The sequence below is a fragment of the Procambarus clarkii genome, chromosome 72 (genome assembly GCF_040958095.1).
Source record: "Procambarus clarkii isolate CNS0578487 chromosome 72, FALCON_Pclarkii_2.0, whole genome shotgun sequence".
NCBI classification, from domain to species: domain Eukaryota; kingdom Metazoa; phylum Arthropoda; class Malacostraca; order Decapoda; family Cambaridae; genus Procambarus; species Procambarus clarkii.
This window is the reverse complement of record NC_091221.1, coordinates 11,190,310-11,216,403: the sequence shown is the minus strand read 5'-3', so window position 1 is coordinate 11,216,403 and position 26,094 is coordinate 11,190,310. Positions and strand designations below refer to the sequence as shown.

At 36.8% G+C, this 26,094-nt stretch overlaps 1 protein-coding gene across 2 annotated transcripts in view; it reads left to right on the top strand.

Annotated features, from left to right (window-relative positions):
* Window positions 1-26,094, top strand: part of LOC123773724 (uncharacterized) — a 106,885-nt gene that overhangs the window by 62,603 nt on the left and 18,188 nt on the right. Inside the window, exons 2-16 of one of the 2 annotated variants that reach the window (XM_069312506.1) lie at window positions 7,107-7,239; window positions 9,206-9,332; window positions 9,641-9,863; window positions 9,992-10,199; window positions 10,740-10,874; window positions 11,261-11,479; window positions 12,031-12,275; window positions 12,542-12,574; window positions 14,860-15,003; window positions 15,228-15,296; window positions 17,815-18,139; window positions 19,557-19,680; window positions 21,221-21,486; window positions 22,765-22,914; window positions 24,223-24,422. In XM_069312506.1, the coding sequence (XP_069168607.1) occupies window positions 7,107-7,239; window positions 9,206-9,332; window positions 9,641-9,863; window positions 9,992-10,199; window positions 10,740-10,874; window positions 11,261-11,479; window positions 12,031-12,275; window positions 12,542-12,574; window positions 14,860-15,003; window positions 15,228-15,296; window positions 17,815-18,139; window positions 19,557-19,680; window positions 21,221-21,486; window positions 22,765-22,914; window positions 24,223-24,422 (2,601 nt within the window). The remainder of the gene's footprint in view (window positions 1-7,106; window positions 7,240-9,205; window positions 9,333-9,640; window positions 9,864-9,991; window positions 10,200-10,739; window positions 10,875-11,260; window positions 11,480-12,030; window positions 12,276-12,541; window positions 12,575-14,859; window positions 15,004-15,227; window positions 15,297-17,814; window positions 18,140-19,556; window positions 19,681-21,220; window positions 21,487-22,764; window positions 22,915-24,222; window positions 24,423-26,094) is intronic. The other variant, XM_069312507.1, reaches the window with a different exon arrangement.

Sequence of the window (26,094 nt, the reverse complement as noted above, 5' to 3'; positions counted from 1 at the left end):
CTAATTTTTTACCTGTGTCCCCTTATTCGTGTTCTACCCGTGCTAAAGAATTTGTATTTGTCCATGTCAATTTCCCCTGAGAATTTTGTAGGTGGTTATCATGTCTACCCTTACTCTTCTGTTTTCCAGGGACGTGAAGTTCAGTGCCCTTGATTTTTCCTCGTAGCTCGTACCTCTCAGATTCAGATTCAGATTCAGATGTTTATTCAGGTAAGGTATATACATACAAGTGATGTTACATTAATGGATTGATATATAGATAGATCTAGTACATACAATGCCTAAAGCCACTATTACGCAATGCGTTTCGGGCAAGAAAACATTAATATCTAGAACTTAATACTAATTGAGCATAAAGAATAAAAGATGTTGAGAACAAATACAAATAAAGATAAAAAAAAAGGGGGAAACATGACTGAAAAAGCAGCACAAATACAATAGGTTGACAAACAGTGTTGATTAAAAAAAAAAAAAAAAAAAAAAAAAAAAAAAAAAAAAAAAAAATAACAGACATGGGTTGACAATAGAGGAGTGAGGTAGATTACAGGGAATTTATTAGGTAGTGTTTAGTTTTTATCTTAAACTGGTTGAGAGAGGTACAGTCTTTAACATGGTTGGGAAGGTCATTCCACATTCTGGGCCCCTTGATTTGCAGAGCATTTCTAGTTTGATTAAGACGTACTCTAGGAATATCAAAACTGTATTTATTTCTGGTGTGGTGCTCATGGGTTCTGTTACAACCTACTATGAAGCTTTTAAGATCAGGATTGGCATTATAGTTTAGCGTTTTATATATGTATAATACACATGAGAGAATGTGCAGAGACTTAATATCTAACATATTAAGAGATTTGAGTAGGGGTACCGAGTGATGTCTGGGGCCAGAGTTGGATATTGTTCTAATAGCGGCTTTGTGTTGGGTAATTAGAGGACGTAAGTGATTTTGGGTAGTAGAACCCCAAGCACAAATACCATAGTTGAGATAAGGATAGATAAGGGAGTAATAGAGAGTCTCGGTTCCGGGACTAGTCTGGTGGCATACTTCTGAATCTTCTCTAACCTTGTCTTGTGTTTTAACTAGGTATGGACTCCAGGCTAGAGCTGCATATTCAAAGATTGGTTTGATATACGTGGTATACGTACTTGTGTGGGTGTGTACGTATGTGTACATGTGTGTTGATGGGTGTACATTGTGACGGTAAAGCGTTGGTGTTCGGCTGTTTCAAAAGCTAGGGGCATGGCCTCGTCACATAAAGAAAAAAAAAAGAGAAAAGCTGGAACTTTCGTCTGTGGTAAGGTAATGGGAAGACACAAAACACAAGTAAATTTAACAATGAAATTTTAATTACGTTAGAAAAGCAAGACATGAATAAAATTGGGCATAAAATGTAACAGACAAGTCAACAAACAAAATAATAAGAATAATCACTGGCAAATGAAAAGTTACATTAAGACAAGTGAGTAATAGCAAAGTAAATAAGAATGATAGTGCCGGAATATTGGCTTCGAGCTGCCACCTCCCTTAGTACACGTAAGCCAAGGCTTAGTCTACCAATGAGACGTGTCACCTGCAAGGAGCACTGGAATATTCTGCCTTCTCTGGGTCGCTGCAGCCCAGACATCAACTAGTGGCGGAGGGTGGTGGGGCAGGTGCGACTGGGCACCAGCCAATCAGCGACCGGCAGGCGATGGACAAGCAGTTTGCCGGTTAACGGTGGCGGGGGCGAGCAGGTGTGCCGGTGTGCTGGATACGTTTTGCTCTCTGGGCAAAACGTTTTGGAGATACTTGTTGGATATATCTTCTATATTATCTGTTGTTGTGACGTACTTTGGAGGGAAGAGCAGGCTCAATCTCTCTTGAAAGAGATTATCGTCACAACATATTTGTGTACATGTGTGTGTGTAATCACTGTTCTAGGACCTAAATTCCTCTTAAAAAATATTGATTTTTAATTGAAGCCAACATTTGTAGAAGTTAATATTTTTTATTATTATGAACACATTTAGGTGCAGCTGCCATATACTATATGAAGGAGAGTACAGTGTGTTTAAAAACCTTGCTACGTAATACTAAAAATCTCCATCACACAGGATAGTCAGTCATACAGGGCCATATGTTCAGTAGCCTGCACTGGCAACCTTTTAGTGCATTATGAGGATATCTTCAAGAACACGAGTTAATAAAATAATTGCAAAGCTCCAGGCACCTCATGCCGATGGGTCTGAATGGTCTGATAACTGGGTATTCGGTGATGTAGTGTGAGAGATCATGTCAGAGTTCCTGCTCACACAGTATGCACCTGGTCACCTGTAGCCACCTGCCACAGGTAACGGTAACCCAGCCTGGTCCTGGCAATTACTGTGTTGCACAGTCTGGTGCACGTTTTGTGCTGCCCCTAAACATAGGTTTCAGATCTGAACAAATCATAGCTTTTTATACTGGTGCTTTCAAGCCTGTGGAAGACGGTAATTTTTCTATCAGACCTGAGAGTTTTGAACAATATACAACAGTTTTGACAGCAGAGATGGGGATACCGAGGTTTAATTCAACTTCATCTTTGTTGCACGTTATTTTAGCTGCAATGTCTGTCATTATGATGGGTTATATCTATGTGATGGTATCCATACAAAGGAGATTTGAAACCCTTTACTCTGTGCAGCAATTAGGTCATTTATAATTGCTAGTACGAGGTTCTTGCTGTCGATCTTCCAGGATAAGTTTTAGATTGCTTGAAGAACAGACTTTGAATCACAAAATATTATTCCTCCTCCAATGTTTTTTAATGTACTGGTAGCTAGGTGTAATGCTGCTAGTTCAGCTTGTGTGGTCAGCCAGTTGTTTAACCTGACTCTGACAGTCTTTGTGCAAATATTATTTCTATAAAACCTACATGCTGCTGCAGTTCGTCCTGTAGAAGATTGGAGTGAGCCGTCGGTGTAGACACAGTGCTCGTGAAATCTTAAATTCTCGATGGAGGAGGCAAATATTTCAAGTGTGACAGCTTTGAGAAGAGCAAGATTCTCATTACCCTTCTCATTACCCATATAACATAACGAGTGTGTGTGATGCTTGAATGGTGGGTTACAGATAAAGAGGAATATCGGAGACAGATGAATTGCACTTAAAAAGGCGTTTCAACACAATGTAAAAATATTTACATATCGTGCACTAAACATTTTAAGCGAATATACCAAAAGTAGACGTGCATGTATTGTTTTAGAGTATCAGTTTTGTACTGGTGTTAATTTGATTCTCATTAGCAATGTAGCACAAAGTTACATGTACGAAAAATATGAAATGAAATTTGTTTCGTTTTAATTTTATTATATACATAGGCCTATATCACACTTTTTTTTAGTATAAATATTGTATAGTACAGGGCAGATGGATAACTAAAGATGTTACTTCATAAATTGTAGCTTGTTACCTTATGCTAGCCTACTGTAATGTGCTACCCGGGCCACCAAACACAGTAGTATATCATGCTTATTTTTGTCTACTTTACTACAAAATAATTTTCATATGAACATTGTGAACGTGTAAATTTATCATGGTAAGTGATAAGGGCAGGAACCGTGACGTCACGGTAGTCAAAGATAAGCGGGTTGTGCATGGAAGTGTTCACGTGATCATGGCCAGTCAGTAGGCACGATATTCTCGTCTCTAAATAATACAAATAATAATTTGTTTGCAATAAGGTTCAATGGTTTTGTGATATTACATAATATTCGTATTTTTACATCCTTCCAAAGCCACTAACACGAGGTTCCCTAATAGGGAAGCCCGGGTTCGATTGGCTGTTGAAATAGAAATGGTTGGGCACGTGGGGGGGGGGGGGGAGATGGTTGTATGCTGGTGAGGGTCAGTAGTTCGACCCCTTTTTTTAAGGGGGGGGCGGGGTCAATAAGAACCTAATGTATATAGGCCTCCTCCCCCCAGCAAAAGGAATTGTTATATAAAGTATAGGGTCTACACTATAGTGTTCATTATTCTCGCATCCTCGTGAGGAAGGTGCCAGCACGATTCTTATTTGGAGATTTAGGAGGCGCTTGTGTCTTGTTGAACTTTTACTTGGTTCTCGTCTCTTTTGGAACGTTTAGTACACTTTGTATGGCTTGTTTGAGGTTTAGTTTTACATATAAATTCCAGTAAAAAAGATCATGTAATTTAAAAACCGTTTAATGAATATTCAAGTTATTAATTTATCTCCAAATGTTCTGAATGGACTATGGAGAAAACGTCTTTTAATTAATCAAAATGCTTATAACTCTGACCTTTCTACGTTTCAACATGTGACAACTTAATTAAAGAATTTTGTGGACACTTGCTTCATGTCTGCATCAAATATAATACATTTAATATGGTATTCCAACGTGCAGCCCTACACTGACCATGCATGAGGGTGTGGGGCCAGGCCCTGAGCGGGATGGTGGCGGGGCGGGAGGTGGTGATGGGGTGGCACCGTCTCGGGGCAAGGTTGCAACCTCCAAGTTGAAGACGTTGAGTAGTCATTTCGAAGAAAAGCTCACGGAGAAGTTCCGGCGACCACCACTTCGGCGAGCCTACACCTACGACTCTCCACGTAGTAGCAACCAACATGACAATACTTCTGACTGGAACAGCTCGTTCAGGTTCCCGTGGGGCCAGCTTTCTTAAGAGTGGTCATTGGAATTTTTACAGCACCCACGTTGATCATATCCCTGTGGCTGTTGCTTCTACTGGCATTACTGCTACAGAACTGTTACATCTGCTATGCTTGTTGCATATAACCACTAAAACGACCCTTCCATAAACGAAGACTTAATAATTTGATCAAGGATTATGTCTACTTTTTTTTAATAGAGGCCTACAATGGGATTAAAGTATAGGCCCTACATGTTAGTATTTAATCGTGTATACTTACGCAAATAACTGATGCCTTGTTAACTAACACACACTCGCGCACACACGCTCTGTATGTCTGTGTCTGTCAGCCTGACTGACAGAGAGACTGTCTGTCTCTCTCTCTCTATTTCTCTCTTTCACTTTCACTTAAATAAGTTAGAAATATCATGGTGTTCCAAAATGGTGTGGGCTGAGAAAACAAAAGTTAGTGTCGGGCACGGACCCTACACGTCCAGTCACCTGCCCGACACCTCGACCTTTAAACTTTTATCATACATAACATCTATCCATCTCACCTTCTCTCCATTTTTGTACGTCTTTCTCTCCATTTCTGTACGTCTTTCTTTCCGATATCCCAAATATCCGCTGTCATTTTAAAGGGGCTTATTCCAGTAACTGAATCATAACTAAGAGCATATGGCAATGATGGTGTTTACAGTGTGGATACAACAACAACATTGTGGAGTCACCCTGAGTGAAGGTACCTCACAGTAAACCTTTGCAAGGACCTGATATGTCTGTCACTGACAATCCTGCACCCCGAGAGTCCACTACTCTCCCACAAAATGTAGAACAGAGTCCCGATCTTGTTGAAACTCTTTCTCTTGCATTGAAAATACACCAGAAAGACCCATCATCCAACCACTCCCAGATCCCAACCTAACCCACCCTTCTTGAGATGATTTCTGGGCTTTAGTGTCCCCGCGGCCCGGTCCTCGACCAGGCCTCCACCCCCAGAAAGCAGCCCGGGACAGCTGACTAACACCCAGGTACCTATTTTACTGCTAGGTAACAGGGGCATAGGGTGAAAGAAACTCTGCCCATTGTTTCTCGCCGGCGCCCGGGATCGAACCCGAGACCACAGGATCACAACCCAGTGTGCTGTCCACTCGGCCGACCGGCTCCCTCTCTCACCCTACCTAAACCTTCTACACATTACACAGGCTTCCTGTCCCCAATAAAATGAAACTTGAGAAACCACATGAAGAGGAACATGCACAGGCAAGGATAAGAACTAGAATTTTCTGGCAGACTTAGTTTCAATGATACAAATATAAATTACACTAACCTGATGTATATAATGTGAAAATCCTCTAGGGCTGTGAGGTGACGCGAACCTGTGATAAAGGCATTGCCAGCCGCATAATCTATCATTGTATCGCCGTTGACTACAACCCGATTTCTACTGAAATCGCAGGAAGTCTGGAGCCCGTTCAAGGTTTTACCTATGACCCACAAGCATTTGGGTGGAAGGGCAAAGTGGTCCTACACTGTATGCCCCAACTTCAAATACACACAGAAATCACACTTACATTAGTGTGATTTCTGTGTGAGGATTTTCTCTTTAATGATGATGTTAATCCCAAAAGATTCCTCATGGATGCAATCTTATCAGTTATGGGTGTCGCACACCTCATTCACTGTATGCATGTGAATACATATAACACTAATTTCTATTTTCATCTGGTTAAGTTTGTTTAGAGTACGTATACGGTAACTTGATTATTCCCGAGGTAAACAGGTTTTAGATGCTGTTTTGCAATTAAACAATGAGCCATTCTAAAAGTACAGTATTGTATTTTTTCCTTTAGATAATCTCAGAAAAGTACCCTTCCTGTATGCATGCAAGGTGTCTAAAGGTGTTCACTGCCTCCTGGGCCACACCCACAGCATGCTATCTTTTGAACCCAAAAAAAACCTTCACACACTGACCCTCTATAAATTATGTTTTCTTGCTTTCATTTTAATAATTTCATTTTAATTAAATTAATTTTAAAGCTATATTATGATACTGTAGTAATATTGGATGAATAAATTTATTTATATAGCCTGTGCCACATCACGATCAGACCTGACCTTGATGGAATGTCATCCTGAATTATTTAATTGTGTAAAGTGTTCAAGCTTAAAATAGCTTAGCTTGCAGCCAGGTGAGCGAATAAGCCATTGTTAGCTATGCTACATGTGCATAGTAGAAAGTGTGTGGGGTTTATATTTAGGCCTTGTGTTCCAAAGATATGAAGCATTGGTTTTTTTAAGTACCATATTCAGTAATCTACCATAGTGTAGTTATGTGTTTAAAAAGTACTTCTGTGTAATTTGTTCAGCTTAATTTTTGTTGGTCTTTAGTCCAACTAATTCACACGTTTCCAATAAAGAACTGATACATGCTCTATCACTTCAGGTGTGCTTGTTCTAAACCATTTCTCCATTCCCACAGAAAGCTGACCAACTTCTTCAAGATGGGTGTGCAGGATGGAGCAGGTGTGGTGACGCAGGAGCCCCAGGCCCAAGTGTACAGCTCTGCTCCTTTGACCAGCTCCATCAGTTCTCCACCAAACTCTGAAATCAAGGTGAGAATAAAATTGGTAAACATATTCTATCTGCCATATGTGGCTCCGCTCACCTGTTTTGTGTGTTTTTGTAATTACCTAAGGGTAGTTACAGGAGGATAGCTATGTTTGGTGCTCCGTCATCCCACCACTGTCATATAACTTTGAAACGACTAGTACTGATGGTTATGGTCGCCACCATATTCTCACTCGTTTTAACTGTGTATCGCCCTGTTTACGAAAGTGAATTTTATTATATTACTTCAGCAGCTTTGTTTAGTTAGCTTAAGTCAATGACCTCATGTTCTTGATGTTCCAGGTCTCGGAATTCTTCCCTATCAATTTTGTCGATTTCCTATTATTTTGTACGTATTGATTATATCGCCTCTTTTTCTTCTATATTCTAATTTTGACATTCTTAAGGCCTCTGACCTCTCCTTGTAGCTCTTGTCTTTCAGTTCTGGGAGCCATTTAGTTGCATGTCTTTGCACCTTTTCCAGTTTGTTGATGTGCTTCTAAAGATTTGGGCACCATACAACTACTGTATTTTCCAACTTTGGTCTTACAAAGGTCTTGAACAATTTCTTTAGTATTTGAGCAGCCGTGTATTTAAAAGCAATTCTGAAATTGAAAAGTTTAGCATAAGCTCCTCGCACAATGTTCTTTATGTGGTCCTCAGGTGATAGTCTTCTATCTAAAACCACCCCTGGATCTCTCTAATTTTGAATTTTATAAAGCTTTCTCACATAATTTGTAGGTTGTGTGGGGTCCATTTTTCTGCTATTCCACATTCCATAACATTGCATTTATTCACATTAAATTCCATTTGCCATGTGATGCTCCATGCACTTTTGTCCAGGTCTTCTTGAAGGGAATAACAATCGACAAAGTTTCTTATCTTCCCTAGTATCTTATCAGCAAACATGTTCATATAATTCTGTATTCTATCTGGTAAATCTTTTATGTAGACAATGAATACTACCGGTGCAAGATCCGAACCCTGTGGTACTCCACTCCTGACATTCTCTAGTCCGATACATTGCCTCTGATTACTGCCCTCATTTTTCTGACAGAATATTTTTTATCCATGTTAGAAGCCTCCCTGTATGATACTGGAACAGTATGTTCCAGTTTCCAGAACAACATCTTATGTGGAACTCTGTCAAAGGCCTTTTTAAAGTCCAGATACAGTCGATCCAACCATGGGTTTCCTGTAAAATCTGTCTCTATCATAGACATTAAATAAATTTGTTACACAGGATCTTCCAAATCGAAAACTATATGGTCTGTCTGTTATTATCATTTTTTTCCAGTTGTTCTTCCCACTTAATTTTAATTATTATTTCTAATATTATGACTATTACACTTTTCAGTGATACAGTTCTATAATTAAGAGGGGGTCTTTCCTGCTGTCACTTTTGTAGATTGGAACTGTTAGCCTTTTTTTTTTTTCTTCCACTTGTCTGCTAGGACTCCTGTATACAGGGATGCCTGAAAAATCAATTGAAGTGGAATGCTGAATTCAGGTGTATATTCTCTCAGAACCCAAGGTGAAACCTCATCTGGGCCAACTGCTTTGTTCTTAGCTCCTTGAGCATATTTTCCACTTACTCTCTTGGAATTCTTATTGCCTGGTTCTCTGAAGATTTAATTTTGCACAAGCACACTTTGGAATGTTTTGTTTAATGTTTCCACACACATTCCTTTCATTTTCTGTGAATCTGTTTCTGTGTGAATCTATTTTCAAACTGAATATCATCCGTTGCTTGCCATTTGTTTTTTGATGAATTTGTTTATAAATTTGTGTTTGTTTTCCACTGAGGCATTTGTAATCATAGTGTAAAATTCCATGTTTTTTTTACATGGAAATTTAATTTACAGTACTGTAAATTATATTTTATACAATTATTAGAAAAAAAAAATTGTATTAAAGCCACCTGGGCACTGTTGACTTCCATTAATCATTATACTGTGTATCTCTGTGTAGGAAACCAGTGTGCCCAAGGTGGGCACTGGAGCAGGGATTGGCTTTGCCCAGCAACAGCCCCAGGTTCGAGTGCTCACCCTGAACCATGGAGACCATCTTGACACAACACTCTTCCGCTTGCAAAAAGGTACAGTATAGTAATTAAATGGAGCGTGTAAATAAATATATCAATTAACACTTCTGGGGAAAGAACAAAAAGCACAAGGTGGTAGTAAATTTTATTTATAAACGGTGTAGGGAGTGTTGAACTTGGAATAAATTTTTTTTACAAGCTGAGAATTTCTCCAAGCTTTAACATTTTTACTTTGCACTGTACTTGCTTGGTTATTGACTGGTTTTCCTCTTACGTGTATCACTTAGGCCTACCTGGGCCATAACACTGGCTATTATTGTTTGTAACTACCTATATTGCTGAAAAATATTTGCCTTTCTCAGGATGGGTCCTCCAGCTCCGTCCAGGTCCATCACTGCTGGGGAGAATTGTGAATGTCTACACCAACCATCCAGAAGATATAGAAGAAGGCTTCTCTCGAACCTGTTATAGACGCCTCCAATGGAAGAGCGACTCACGTAATAAGGGTGATGACACGGCACTATATGTTGAAGTTATCATTGTGATGGCTGGATCCTTCCACTATTACTTCACCTACGAGGATGGGTATGCTGTTGTGTTACATGTATTACCAAGCAAGTTGTTACAGCTATTGATAATGTAAATACTGTATTTATACCACGGTGAAGACACTACGCTATGTATACAGTAATTTTAAATTTTACTCTAACCAGTGAGGACCGGGAGAAGGCTCAAGGCTCTGGCTTCTTCCTCGTGGACCCAACTCTGACAGTTGGCCTAAATGATGAAGTGTTGAACCAAGATTGCATTCAGTGCCAAACAGTATTGTCAAAATGTCTAGGACCTTTACCAGATTGGGAACAAAGACTGCAAGTAGCCTATGAAACTGGCTACAACATGATTCACTTCACACCTGTTCAGGTATTCTATTATTAATATTTATCTTTGTGTATCCAGTGGACTTTTCTGATATTAAGTCAGATCAGCATGAAAGGAGCCATCATTTTTATTTGTTATAAAAATATATATACAGCAATATGTTGTTGTCCGTTAGATGAAGAGAACAGGGTGAAAGAAACTGTTTCTTACATGGCCGGGAATCGAACCCGGGCTCTTTGGACTACGACCCCCAAGTGCTTGGCCGTCAGACCTGGTGTGATTACAGTTTAGCAAGAGCACTAAACGGCTTAAAGATCATGTGCTGAATGAGAGATGTACTTCTGTTGGAAAAGCAGAAATTGATATCTAGTTAAATGTTTTGAATGCATAATTGTTGACTTTTTAATATCTGAACAATTATGTGGCATAAAATGAATCAATGTCTATAAGTTAATACTGTACATATGCATAGCTGTATGGTTTTAAAGACCATAAAATTGTATAAAAAGGCAGCTTTGTTTTACCATGTCTTTTTTTTTTCTTCTTTTTCTATAATTTTGCTCATCCTTGATGAATTTGCAGGAACTTGGCGAGTCCAATTCATCATACTCTCTCAAGGACCAGCACAGCCTTAACACAGAGTTCCACACTCCTGACCACCAGTATAGCTTTGATGATGTTGAAGCCGTCGTGAAAAAGATGAAGGAAGAATGGAAGGTGGGTTCTATTGTAATTATATTTTGTAGAGAAATTGTATACAGTGCCTTCATTTTTTTTTCTGCTGTTGCATCCACAATGGAGTTATTTTAATGTGGTGTATGGCTATTGGAAGTTCTGTACAGTACTTATTACAAAAACACAAATTATTACTAAATATAATAATTCAACTAGAAATCCTTTTCTAATAATATACCACAATTTGTATTTAAAATTTCTTTCATTGTTTTCATGCCCTACTTTGTAAATACTTCATGTGTATTGTATTCCTATTATAAGTACTGTATCTGAATAGATAGCATAAAATATTTTTCTTGGATATACTGCAGGAATTGCTACATTGGAGAGCCATAATATATACCCTTATACATTTGTATTTTTCTCAGATGTTGTCTCTGACTGATGTGGTGCTGAACCACACAGCAAATGATTCCCCGTGGCTTCAAGACCACGCTGAGGCCACGTACAACTGTAGCAACTGTCCCTATCTCCGTCCCGCATACCTCCTAGATCGTGTTCTCTATCATATGACTCTTGAAGTTGCTGAAGGAAAATGGGAACATCAAGGTATTCCAGTAGCTATCAGAGAAGAAAAACACATTGAAGTAAGTTAATTCTGCAAGCAACAAGACAAACTGATGTTGCCTCTATTGTATTTGCTTATCTTCCACTGTCCAGCAGCCTAGCTTTTCCATGTTCTCTGTGTACCATTTTCCCCGCACCACTACATGCTATATCATGTTTACATCTTTTTTGTTTTTTTTCCTTGTATGTGCTGTTCTTCTGTTTCATCCATTTACTTCTCTTACTATCACCTGATGAATGCTACCAGGCATTATTTTGTGAACCTTTCAGTTATGTGACCTGGGTTTCCTAAATTATTGTGTTCATCCCTCCAGGATCCCACATTGACCGGTGCCTCTACAAAGGTACAATATGTTCCTAGGTTCCGTCCACCATAAAATGTTGCCGCCCCCCATTTGCTTCCATTCGTTATACTGACACATGTTTACTACTAAAAGATTAATTTGACAGTTATTCGTATAAAATTTACTGATGAGAGCCAAATGAGTTTCTTAATTAGAATTATTTAAAACTTATCAAGCCTTTGTGGTATGTTGTAGAAAACCTAATATTTATTTACTGTTATTTATAGGCCATAAAAAATGCATTGCATAGCCACTTCCTACCTCAAGTAAAGCTTCACGAGTTCTATACTTTGGATGTAAGCAAGATTGTTGACGAATTTCGTCGTAGAATCTCTGGACCAGTCCCCTTCACTAAGAAACATGCTGATGGAACCTCAAAAGAAACATTGGTGATCATTCAGGACCAACAGTATGGAAGAAAAACGTGTACAATTGATATGAATATTGCAATTAGACTCTACAATATGCCCAGGTATTGTTTCTACTTCTTAACAAACTTTTTTTGCTTCACTGTAATTACAGTAGTATAATTTTTGATATAAAATGCACATATGCTTTGTACAGTATAAAGTACCACACAATCTTACTGCAGAAGTGACCTCGGCTAATTTTGCTTCGGTAATTTAATGGCTGTTTTAGAAGTTCGGCAGAAGTGTGTAAAATTTGGTTACTTAAAACTCAAACTGTTTTAGTTATACTGTACAAGTTTTTTGGTAACCTTTTCTTGTATTTTCCTAGTGAGTCGAATGTGAAGACCCTCCAGGGTAGTGGGTAAGTTTTGACCTGAGGTTCAGGGAATTAATTGGCTTGAAGTGAATCTTGTGCTTTTAAGAAATGGGCAAATAATACTCCCTTTAGTACAGAACTTTGTTTCATAACATGCTCATATTGCTGCCCCCTCCCCTCCTTCCAAAGCAGTTTTGAAATTAACCCGGGTTTTCATGCTTTTATTTTGGATTTGAAGGATTATCCATGTGGTGTCCCATAATACTTTGTGCTTTTTATTGTAGTTCACCTGTACATAAGTCATGAGCTCAAACGGTTTTAGTTCCTGGCTGTATATTTTATTGCTTATCCAATGGGACTTCTAACCTGGTTTTTTAGTGACAATACTAAGGTTGTGGAATACTTCACTAGTATCAACCATGCCAAGCCATTTTATTATTATTTTAGTAGTTTAGTACTGAATAATGGTTTTCAAAGTACTTTAATGTGATGAAAGGAAGAACCCTACACTGAGGGCATTTAAGATAGAGAAAAAAACAAATTGTTGAAAGTTTTAATGTGGACAAAAGTACAGTGAAATTAAGGTGAATAGTCAAAGGGCAATATTACAAGAATACATATGAATAAATAGAAAAGATGTATTTTAAACAGATGAGTTTTGGAGGTAGTTTTGGAATGTTGAAATAAAAAATGTAACATGAACCTAGTCATAATGTGAGTGACAGAAAGGTAATGTACAACATAGTAACATATTGTATTAGACATAATAAATTAAATACAGTAACCTGTAATGAGTCAAGGAAATGTGGAAAGCTTTCACTTAAGTAAATAGGCTTGTCAGGCCTGTTGCATGTACAGTACTTTACTCTGTCATTAAGCTGAGAGATTTGAAAAATGTGTGTAAATTTGCCTTAGAATGATTGGATTTGGTTGGGAAAAATTGTTATCCTTCTTTTTCCTGAAGGATAACAATAAAATCCTGACAAACCAGGTTTTTATAGCTCAAGTTTTTTATTCTTTAAGCCGAGTTTATTCTTCAGCTTAATCTTCGTGTTGTTAGGTCCCATTTAAATTATACAGTCAAGTTTTGGTCACCATACTGTATACAGAATATATGTAATACATGTAAATTCACTTGAACACGTACATAGAAGAATGGTAGTCAACTCCAGGAATTAGGCATCTTCCTTAGGATGATAGATTTAAAAAGCTTAACTTACATTCCCAAGGATGATGAAGAATAAGGGGGTGGCATGATTTAACTATGAGAAGTAGATGAAAGGGAGTAACAAATGGATATAAATAAGATTTTAAATTCACTATACTGTATAAAAAAAAAATAGAAGTGGAAACAATTGGATAAAAGTTGGAGTTCAGATTTAGGAAAAAAAAACAGGATTAATATTGGTTTGGAAACATGGTTGTTAATTTATGGAACAAATTGGTAAGTAATATAATAGGTGAGAGATTACTTAATTGTTTAAAGTGTAAGTTAGACATTACTATACTGTACTAACGTATAAAAGAATTTGGGTGGATTTGAATTGGAGCTGCCTCGTATGGGCCAATAGGTCTTCTGTAGTTTACTCTATTCTTATGTTTTTGTTATGTTTTTAAATAATCCTTGGCTTGTTGACCAATCCACACACTAGAAAATGAAGAGACAACGACGTTTCGGTCTGTCCTGGCCCATTCTCAAGTTGATTATGAGAATAGTCCGACTTGAGAACACAATCGACTCGAGAATGGTCCAGAACGGACCGAAACGTCGTCTTCCTTTCATTTTCTAGTGTGTGGATTGGTCAACATGCTTAAGCCACGTTATTGTGACTCATCGTCTGCAATCCTTGGCTTGGTTGTTAAACACAAGACTGGGGAAAACTGTTAAACAACAGTTTTGGTAAACAACAATAGGCAGTATAAACAAGAGGAGGGAGAATATGCTTCATCCTCGAACACTTCTAACATTCAAGTGATGGGAAAGATATGGCAATGTGTTGTGCTCATTATCATACAAATGTAAACAGTCATATATTTATGGTTCTACGGTGTATTTTAATGCTTTTTTCAATTGACTTAATATAATTGTAAGGCTGAGTTGATGTGCTATATTTGGTGTACTGTAGATGGGTGTGGTGTAAGGTTATAGATCAGTCTCTACTTCATGTACTCTTGCTGTAAAATAGTAATTAGTCTGAAGTCAAATTTATATAAATGAAAATAATTGTAAAACAAGTTTGACTTCTTGTATACAATATTTGGTATGCATGTTACAATTTTAGAGACACGTTTTATCAAAGTTTTTTCTTCATATAATTTATCATTTCTAGACCTGAAGCCAATGATGAGGAAGATCGCATTATGCGTTGCTGTGCCGAGCTCCGTAAACATCTGGAAAACCTCAATGGGCAGCGCACGAGTGAGATACAGGCACACCTCATCCAGGCTGTTGAGTGTTGTCTGGGCACTATTCGGTAAGACCAAACTAGGATTGCATCGTACATTAGTAAATAATGGAATTAATTTTACTACTTAAATAATTTTTTAAAGAGAGTAAGGAAGCTTATGTATGATACCTTGAATTGCTGTAGATTACAGTATTTGTACGTTTCTCTTATTTTATAATTTTAAGGATTTAAAGGCAGATTAACTATTTATATTGTACAATTGACTAAGGAGCTATTATACTCTATTCCAGATACCAGCGACTACAACCTGATGGGCCAATGATTGCCGAGGTATCCGAAGAGAATCCTTTAGTTCCTCCGTAAGTGTCTGAGCTCTATTTTTGGTGTCTAGCCCTATTTACCGACTTTCTGGCAGGTAGAAATAGCATGTCTATATTGGTATTGTTTTCCCTGTCTATCTGCCTTATTATGAGTATTAATTTTAAATCATGTGGGGTATCTGTTAGTGTTACTGAATCATGGTTAACCTCGCTCAGTAAAGCAATCTAAAAGGAAGATTTGTGGCAGGATTTTTCCAGCATTTACGTATTCACTAATGAAACCTGTATATCTTTGATGAATTATGGTGGTGAGGTTTACATTTATTAAACTGCTTAAGAGTTGGAAAGTGCTAAGAGGTTATCTGTAACAATAATAACCTTGGGTTACCAAGTTTTGAAACTGTTTACTAAACATTTACAGTCTCCGTGGTGTAGTGGTAAGACACTCGCCTGGCATTCCGCGAGCGCTATGTCATGGGTTCGTATCCTGGCCGGGGAGGATTTACTGGGCGCAATTCCTTAACTGTAGCCTCTGTTTAACGCAACAGTAAAATGTGTACTGTGATGAAAAAACGATTCTTCGCGGCAGGGGATCGTATTCCAGGGACCTGCCCGAAACGCTACGCGTACTAGTGGCTGTACAAGAATGTAACAACTCTTGTATATATCTCAAAAAAAAAAAAGAAAAAAAAAAAAAAACATAGACTTAGCCGCCATGATGGAGGAAAAATGTGCAGGTTTCTTAAGTTTACATGTAAATGCTTGATAAATCCTGGCCTAGGAAGATTGGGTGGCTGGGATGATTTCCTGGAATTAGCCATGTTATAATACCAGTAATTTTTATCCATTCCCAACTTGACCTGACCTAAGCTATACTAGCATAGCCTACACTAAACCAGCCTATCTTCCCAGGACAGTATGTGGGAAGTATGTCTTGCAGTTTTCCTTTTAGAAAGACCCCAGAAGCTGTATTGATCATAAAAATAGTTTATTTTATTATTTTTTGTTCAAATTATATATTGATAAATAATTATTCAGAAACTTATAGTGCATTCCTTACAACGACGTCCATTTGTGCATTTCCTTCTTTCTTGGATATATTTTTCTTTCTACTTAATTAGTAGCTGTTAAAATATTAGTTTTATTAATTATTCCCTGATGCAAGCAAATATTTAATTTACATAGCAACTCAAATAGTTGAAAAATATTTTTTGCCCAAGTTTTGGCACTGTTGGCACCATTCTGAGCTGTAGGAGCATTTCTCAATCAGAAATGATAGTGGGTAGCATTTTGGGAAGGTGTATGGCATTCACTCATCCAGAAAATGTACCATCATTTAAACAAAATTAATTGCAGTCCATGTTTTTTTTATTTTATCGTGTTTAGAAACATTTGTATTTCATGTTATGGATGGGGCTTATGAATGAAATGGGGGGGGGGCCATGAATACTAACGGAATACTTCTAGAGAAAGTTAGGCAAGGTCTGCCGCCCCCCCTCCTGGGAATTAGTTCCCATAATTCAGAATAAACAGTCTGTTTATGTTTATGAAATGAGAGCACAGCTCTAGACAAGAGAGGAGGTAAACTCCAGTTAAAACTTACACTGTTTATCAATGAATCCCCCAATATAAAAATACTCTACCACATCCTACATTACGTTAAAATTTTGACTCCACATAGGCAGGAGACAATGTGTATAGCAAGCTAGTGGTAGGCCTACGATCCCTGAAAAGGCAGCACAAACTTGACCTAAAACATTACCATTCGTGCTTCACTTGCTGAAGTGTCCGGACTCCAGCTTACACGATCCACATGTTCTAGCAAAGGTAACATACACATTATAACCAGGATAAGATGGTGGCTTAGTTACAGTACTTAACATTATAGGTACTTAACTAGAGAAAAAAGATTACACCAGCCAAGCCCAGCCACCTAGCAGAGCCCGCCAAAAGCACAACATACTTTAGTGCTGGCTTAGTAAACTGATTGTATTGTAAAAACTGTTACCCAAACCTCCTATACAATACTTAATTGCCACCATTCAATCTTTAGTGTAACTGTAACATCTGAGCTTTATAACATACTAGATAACATATCAGCATAGTGCATCTAAACTAGCTTGGAGTACCAAATACTGTTACATCTGGCAGAGACAGAAATACTTGCCATTTCTGATTTAAAGTGAATAAACTTTATGTAACCTAAAGCTGCAAACATTCTTATCAAACTATATAAACACCTAATTATAATGTAATACAATTCAGGACCTATCACATTAATGCCAATAAAGGTCTCGCATTTCTGAAGGTAAACAAACATGTGTACCATAAGGTCATATCTTCTATACTCAATAATAGGAGCTAGGATTATAACACTTCATAATGATGTACTCTACAGTGTTTTATAAACAAATGTTTCAAATAAGCATTGTTTGAACATTGAGAAATTACATTTTGTTTATTCATTAGCTTTTAATATTTACATACAAATTTTGAAGTAATTCATTGAAGATTTGGGTTTTATAATTTGCTCTTTATAGTTAAATTTCATCGTCAGATACTTCACCCATTATGGCAAGGACACAACCCTGGAGGAAGAAGAGGCCTTAATGTTTGGCCCAAATGCTTGCTTTTTGATGGCCCACAATGGCTGGGTCATAGGGGACGATCCATTAAAAAATTTTGCAAGAAAAGAATCGTATGTTTACTTGAGGAGAGAACTGGTTGCTTGGGGCGACAGTGTTAAACTTAGGTATGGAGATCAGCCTGAAGATTCTCCCTATTTGTGGGATCATATGAAACGTTACTGCGAACATACTGCACAAATTTTCCATGGTATTCGTTTGGACAATTGCCACTCCACACCAATTAATGTTGCTGAGGTAAGTGACAAAATAGTATTAGTACTACACTGCTGGTTCTGAATGATATTACTTTCTTACACCAGCTGTTTCTTGCAACTTTTTAATGTTTTAATACGTATTCAGCTTCTTTAGCATATGCTGTACAGATGTGTGTGTGTGTAATTACCAAAGTATAATTACCTAAGTGTAGTTATAGGATGAGAGCTGTACTCATGGTGTCCTGTCTTCCTGGTACTGTGTCATATGATGCTCTGAAACTACTGACGGTTGTTTGTATCCACCGCCTTCTCACTTGACCTCTACAAACTGCCACTCTGTTTGCAAAAAGAGAACTTTCTAATATTTTTTTTGGCACCTTTGTTTCCTTATCATTAGTCTACACCCTCTTTTTCTTAAAGTTACAGGTTTCAAGAATTCCTCTTTGTTAATTTTATCAATTCTTGTTACTATTTTGTATATAGTGACAGTAAAGTACGTATTGCCTTTTGTTCACTTCAGAGATTGTTATTCAACTGACAGGACTAATTCATAGAAAATTATACAGTGTAAATCAGTTACTGAAAGAAATATTATTGATAATGCGTTGAAACATGAAAATGTTCAGAATTTCTTATTCATTTTCCTAAGAAAAAATTTTCTTCCATATATATGTATACCCTGTATGTATATATAATATAAAAAATATAGTTTTCATGGTATGGGGTTTATACATTCGCCTGTCATTCGAACATCAGTAGTTTTTTCAACATGTTTATACTGTATGGGGTAAAGAGTGTATTCCTTCATGAGTTTGACTGGTCCTCTTTCTAATTACAGTACTGCAATTTTTTCTTTCCCCAACTTCTGTATTTCTCATACATCATGACAGGCAGCATGGGTACTGAATTTAGTTATGCCTTCTCTGGGTATGGGACTGATTTATCCACTCCTTTGTCATTCCATCTATATATCTGTCAATTTATCAATACTGTAATTATTTTTTAACGTCCATATTTTGTGTAACAAATCAACAGATGTACTTGGAATTTTAGTTTTACTTTCACTTCATTAGGCTTTTTCCACTTTCCACATTTTCTGGAAACTTTAAAGTTATATAGATCAATACAAGTACAGGTATGGTAATTGAGGAGAAAGCACTAAGCCGTTATGACTATATAGCACTTAGACGGGATAAGTATTTAGGATAAGGAGGAGGATTTAGGATAGTGTTGAATTTTTATTTTCAATGTGCATTATTTAGGGAGGGCCAGATGCTTCTGTCTTGTCATAAATTTGTGTTGGCCAAATGAAAATCAGCTGTAGGATGTTTTAAAATATTTCCACTGGTTTTACTTTTTCTAGATTTGTGTCTTAAAGGAGGAATTGAGTTTATAATAAGCTTGTAATTTGTAACTGCAACTTTCCTGTTTATTCAAAGATTTTTTCTTTTATGCAGTATATGTTGGATGCAGCAAGAAAAGTTCGGCCAGACCTGTACGTTATTGCAGAGCTTTTCACCAATTCTGATCTCACGGACAACATTTTCATAAATCGCTTGGGAATCAACTCACTAATTCGAGGTATGAGTTATTGTTTGCGTTTGAATATTTTTACTACAAGTAATATGACTATATCACAACATTTACCTATTCAGCATCTGTTTTACCTACTTTACATATGCAGTTTTAATTCTCTTAATTTCATTTTAAATTTCCATTTGTAATTTTTTAATCCTTAAATTGCTCCTGTCATTTGTGAGCGATTTAATGTCTTGCGCAAAGTTCCTAAATAGTTTAAGTGGTTATCATTCTACACTATGGGGTTGTCATTTTCCAATATGACAATCATTAGCTATATTGGTAAAAAAATCTTGAAAGCCTTAAATCCTTTCCTGGGCATTATTAAAAATAAATTGGCACCATTTTAGGTGCATTCCATTCATTAACTGATGCTTATGCTCGGAAACATTGATGCTATGCGAAATTGTTTAAATTATTATGGGCCAGCAAGACATTTGTGATAAGTTTGTACAAATAATTTACTTGAAAATTGTCAGAATGTGACGATAACATTTCTTCACCTTATTGTGGCAAAACTAAAATAATTATAATTTTTGTTAGTTTCCCATCAGAAATCAATGTTTTATGATAAAAAATGGAAACAGAATTGACTAGATTTGCTTTTTATGCACAACTAGAAAGGAACCTGAAAAAACAATGTGCAGTTTGAGGGTTAATACATTGTTATATTAATCTGTAATTGAACCCAGTTTGTATATAACTGAAGTTCTGCTGTGGTCTGTACTCTAGATAGGTGCCCCTTGTGCTACTCTGGTCATAAAAACTATAGTTACTATAATTTTTTAATAATATAATGAATAATTTTGCATGTGTCTCGTGCAATATCCATCAACCTAGATTATTTTAAATTATTTGTTTCCCTACAGTGATCTACATTTCTTAATGTACCCACTGTCAGCTCATCATTGCTTTATCATCTGCTTTAAATGAAGTCTGCTGTTTATCCAGCTATGTTATATATTCCTTAATATGGCCAAACAGCAGCAGTACACAGTGTATGGTTGAAATAAGAGAAAATACAAGTGTTGAATATAGGGACACTGCAATCAGCCAGTTTCTTCCACACATCCTTACATCTTAAATTTTCACTGGTATTCATCTTTGTTTCCAGATACTCTGTATGCTAATCACAATCTTTATCCATACTTGGCCATTAAGGTGCTATACTTAGTCTCCATTCACGCTGCTTTTGATCCGTGCAAGAAATGTTCTGGGGAAACCTCGCTCAGAACGAAGTTAACTTAGTTGGAAAAAGAAAGCAAATTTATTTTGTTCCACAGAATATTTCAGCCTGAATAATATTACTAAATATTCCTGCCACTTAACAACTGAAGATACAGTAGTGCTATATAATGAGATGCACATTGCTTAGGCAGTACAATGATGTAAAATTACAATCCAAAATGTTCATAAAACGTGTAATAATTCTTGGTAGTAACATCTTACAACTATGCAGTAACTTGAGCATATTATGTTAGTCACTAATACAGTAGTAATGATGTGTAAATTATAAATGTTTCCTTTTTTATATTTACTACAGAGGCTATGTCGGCCCCCAACTCTCATGAAGAGGGTCGTCTTGTTTATCGTTATGGAGGAGAACCTGTTGGTGCTTTCCTTCTGCCACCAGTTCGGCCTCTGGTACCTTCCATAGCTCATGCTATGTTCTTAGATGTGACGCATGATAACCGCAGTCCTGCAGAGGTGCGCACAGCTTGGGATATGTTGCCATCTACTGCTCTAGTCAGTATGGCCTGTTGTGCTTCAGGATCTAACAGAGGTTATGATGAGCTTGTTCCACATCATGTAAGTACATTGATTAAATTTTTTTATTGAATAGTAGCTATTAATTATATTTGTAATAGCAATTTAAATGAAGCTCCTCCCTCCAACAACATTTTGACTGTTTACGTATTTGATGTATACCATTCTAAATATTAAGCACAGTTAAATTAGTACTATTTATTACTTTTTATTTCTATTATCATGGTTTTAGTGAACAATATTTTCATCCAATATCTTTGTTGATTATTTAGCAAATTAGTCAATGAACAGTTAAACCAAAACCATACCACTGTATCAGACATATGCTGTAAGAGAGCAACCAATCCTTTCGACTAAGATTTTTTGATGGTATGGTAACCAACGTTACAAATGCAACTTGCTATGAAATGTAGCAGCTCACAAGTATGTTTTCTGTGCATCAGAATTGGTTGGTTAGGTGGGTTGCTTGGGTTTGTACATTTTTGGTTAGGTTAGGAGGTTGTATTTTTTATATAGTGGCAGATCAAGAAAACGGGGTGAAAAGAGCTGCAGCTACACTCGCAGGATCCAGTAACTTTTCACAATACATCAACAATCTGTTCCTACTGCAGTCTAGTTGCATCCAAGTCAATTGCAGTATCTTGCATCTTTCTAGACTGTCAAAGCTTTTGATACAGCTCCTCACAAAAAAATAATACATAAGATGAAGAGACGAGCAAGGATAACAGGAAAGGCATCTAACTAGGTACAGGAGTATTTGACAGACAGGAAACAAAGGGTCACAGTGAGAGGACATGTCAGACTGGAGAGGAGTGGGAAGTGGTGTTCAGCAGGGCTCTGTCCTAGGACCATTGCTGTTTTAAGTGGTCATGTTGTACATGTTGATATTTGCAGATGATGCAAAGTTAATGAGGCGAGTAAGAACTGAAGAGGACTGTAGGGTGCTGGAAGAGGACTTTAATAAACTTCAGGATTAGGCAGATAAATGGCATTTTGACATTAGCTTTACCTGAATATTTGTAAAAACAACAAAAATATGTCCTTAACAATTGCACTTTGAAGTCTGCCAAAAGCAGGTGCGCAGTGCAGGGATTAAAGATTGGTACGAAGAAGAATTTTAAAACATTCCCCATGAAGAGCAAGGCTCTGCTATATAGCCTTGGCTATCACAGTTGTGATTTAGATATTACAGTAACACAGGTTCTCATATCTAACACATTTTTCAAATGTTGTAATCACCATTAATTTCTCATCTGATATTTATTAAATACTCTTTATCGTATTTCTAAATGTTAAATGCATATTGTATGTTCTTTTCAGATTCACGTGGTAGATGAGACGCGAGTGTATTCAGCCTGGAATGACTCTAACCCATCTCGGGGAGAGGTCAATATTAAGAGTGGGATTATTGAATGCAAAAAGCTACTAAATAAACTTCATTATGACATGGGGGCTAATGGATATTATCAGGCAAGTATCTTATCTTTCATAGATCCTCAAAACATTTGGCATACTAATGATGACTTGTGTGAAAAGATGTATAGTGTATTGTGGGATTGGTAGTAATGACAACCATGATAATGGTGTTATTTATCTAAGCACTGTTCATGAGCAATCACCATGTCATGTCCTCTTTTTCTCTCCTCCTTCCTCTGCCTGTGTCACTTCCACATGCAGGATACCAGAGAGTTATCGTGCTTCCTTTGTGTTTGACACAGATATGACTCTTGCCACTGTTTGCCTTAATTATGTCTGTTATCTCATAAATATTTGCTACACAATTTCTTTGATTGGCAGTCCCTGTATTTTGAACCAGTGTGTTGAGGGATGTTGTATGCCAAAAACCAGTATATGGAGGGATGTTGTATGCCAAGAACTAGTGTGTGGAGGGATGTTGTATGCCAAAAACCAGTATATGGAGGGATGCTGTATGCCAAGAACTAGTGTGTGGAGGGATGTTGTATGCCAAAAACCAGTATATGGAGGGATGTTGTATGCCAAGAACTAGTGTGTGGAGGGATGTTGTATGCCAAGAATCAGTATGTGTAGGGATGTTGTATGGCAATAATTCAGATCAGCAAGATGATGATTCTTGAATCCCCGAATGACAAACTATTAGACAAATAAAAATTGGGTGAAAACGGTCATTGTATTTGATCATTCAGTTAAGTGTCCAGTTACCATGACTGACTTTATAACAAATTCTGTTGAGTCAAATCAGCCATGTAATTGGCCGAAGGCCTAGCACTGGCAAACTTTCAGCTGTATGAGTGTATAGAGTTTGTTTATTTAATGAATATATTTAATTGATTTAAAACAAGATGGCATATAAATTATTAATTCTGGGGGTTAATTAGAAGTTTTATAATGTTTCAATTATTTCTTTCACATTTAAAATTAAATTGGAGGCAAATTGTTGTTAGCGATACATAATAAATTGATAAGGAATACTTTATGCATTTCCATCCTAAAATTCAAATTTGCAAAATAAAGAACTTACTGTAGTTCTGCTTAAAAAATACATTATTACAATATTGTAGTTACCTTTTGAGTTTGTATTACTGTAATTGAATACCACATTATTGCCTTTACACCATACACGACTCGTGTTCAGCTTTATTTCACTTGCATACTTTATTAACATGTTCATTCTTCGTCTTCTCTTTATTAAATATATTCATTTCTGTTATATACTTTATTAAATATACCCATTACTTAGTAAATCAATGCTGTCTAAATACCTTAACTTATTGCCTGGAATTTTGTTGTGGACAACAGGTATTTGTGGACCAGGTGACGGAGCATGTGGTGACAGTGACCCGCCACAACCCAGTCACCCACCAGAGTGTTGTGTTGGTGGCATACACGGCTTTCAAACCACCATCACAAATCCGTGACTCCTCTATCAGGCCTCTAAAAGTGCAGGGCCGTTTGGAAGAGATAATTTTTGAAATGCAAGTCAAAGGAAAGAAGGCGAGGTAAGTTTTCCGTTAGATAAGCAAGATGCTAGTTTTGTGATTTTTATGTAATTGTCATTAACAGTACAGTATTTTAAGTGTTTGTTGTGTGATAGAGGAAATAAAAATTACATCTGATACCAGGTATTTTGATAACGTATGTTTAAACTGATAGTTGTTAAACCTCTTTTGAGCAATGAGAGGTTGTTAGCTAGTGGGTGACTAAGATATAAATTACAAGCTTTTGGTTACATAATGGAAGGAAAAAAAGAAAAATGCGTGTGATGGAGACCTCACGGTTAAACATATTCAAATATGTTTATAGCAAAATATCTGAAGAAAAATTATAGACGCATTATACTTCCCATAAGAAGTTAAAATTACTGTCGAATACTTTATATTACAAGAATTTTAGTGTTTTAATACAGAAGGTCTGTAGAGGAGTGATCAGCACAGGCAACTTTCAGCCATATGGTTCCAAGTGAAATTGCCGTGTAGGATGTGACGTATGGGCATGGTTTCCTTAGATCTGATGCCTTTGTTCTCCAAGTACCAAATACACTGTAGGTAGTGTACTTTCAAGTTAGTCAAGTTAGTTGATGGTTGCACCTCGGAAGATATATAAGTCATTGGCTTAAAGGGATCTGGAAATGCCTAGCATTCATTCTCTCCCCAACTATGAAAAAGTATACACTCTTTAGGCATGAACAATGTTCAAATATCTAGTCAATATACATCTTTTAAGTAAAACCATATTTTAGCATTTACATAATAGCAAGAGAAAATGAAGCTTTTAATTTTCTCGTGTCATTTTCATTTCTGTACTTCACATTTACATTGTTAAATACGAAGTAATATCACAATCTGAATGTCATGTCGGCTGTCATTGTACTGCCATCCATGGACATTACCATCTTGTGTTCTTTTCGTTGCCACCCGTTTACACCTGAAGATGGTGCTCAAGCTGAACCACATTGTGCACAGTTATTAAGCTGTCCATGACACATGGTTTTCTACTCCATTAGTATTCCAACCTATTTACAGTTAGGTGAATAGAGACATCAAGTGAAAGGAAATGTACCCAACTGTCTGTCCTGCAGTGGGAATTGAACCAAGGACCTTAGGCTGAGAGTTGATGAAGTGGAACACTTTGGTACAGGACCAATATTTACATGTTTTGTAATTTAGAATGTAACATCGCTCGATACAGAGTATTGAAGGAATGAAAGTTTTATAGTTATTCTTGCCAGGAATTCAGTATCATGATTTGGAAGGAATTTACAATTTAGGTACTTGAATTTATTGTAAAATTATAATTATTTGTTTTGTACTTGTATTTATGCATTCACGTAACCAAATTCTATATTGATATCATATCACATTAATTCTGTATCATTGATTCCAACTTGCCATTTTATTTTTTCTATATTCCCATTCCTTAACATTTCCATTAAAGTACCTTTGCATTCCCCATTTCTTATTAACATTTGAATTATCAGTATTACAATAGAACACACTCTTGCTGGCCATTGTGTTTTCTAGCATGTTCAGGTGTCCAGAGCAGCGTAAGTCCCGTCAATACTGGATAATAGAACATTTACTGTACTGTACATTCCTTTTTGAATTACTAATTACTTTTCACATATTGTACTTGCATTTATATACAGGATATGTAAAACTAATTCATAAAATA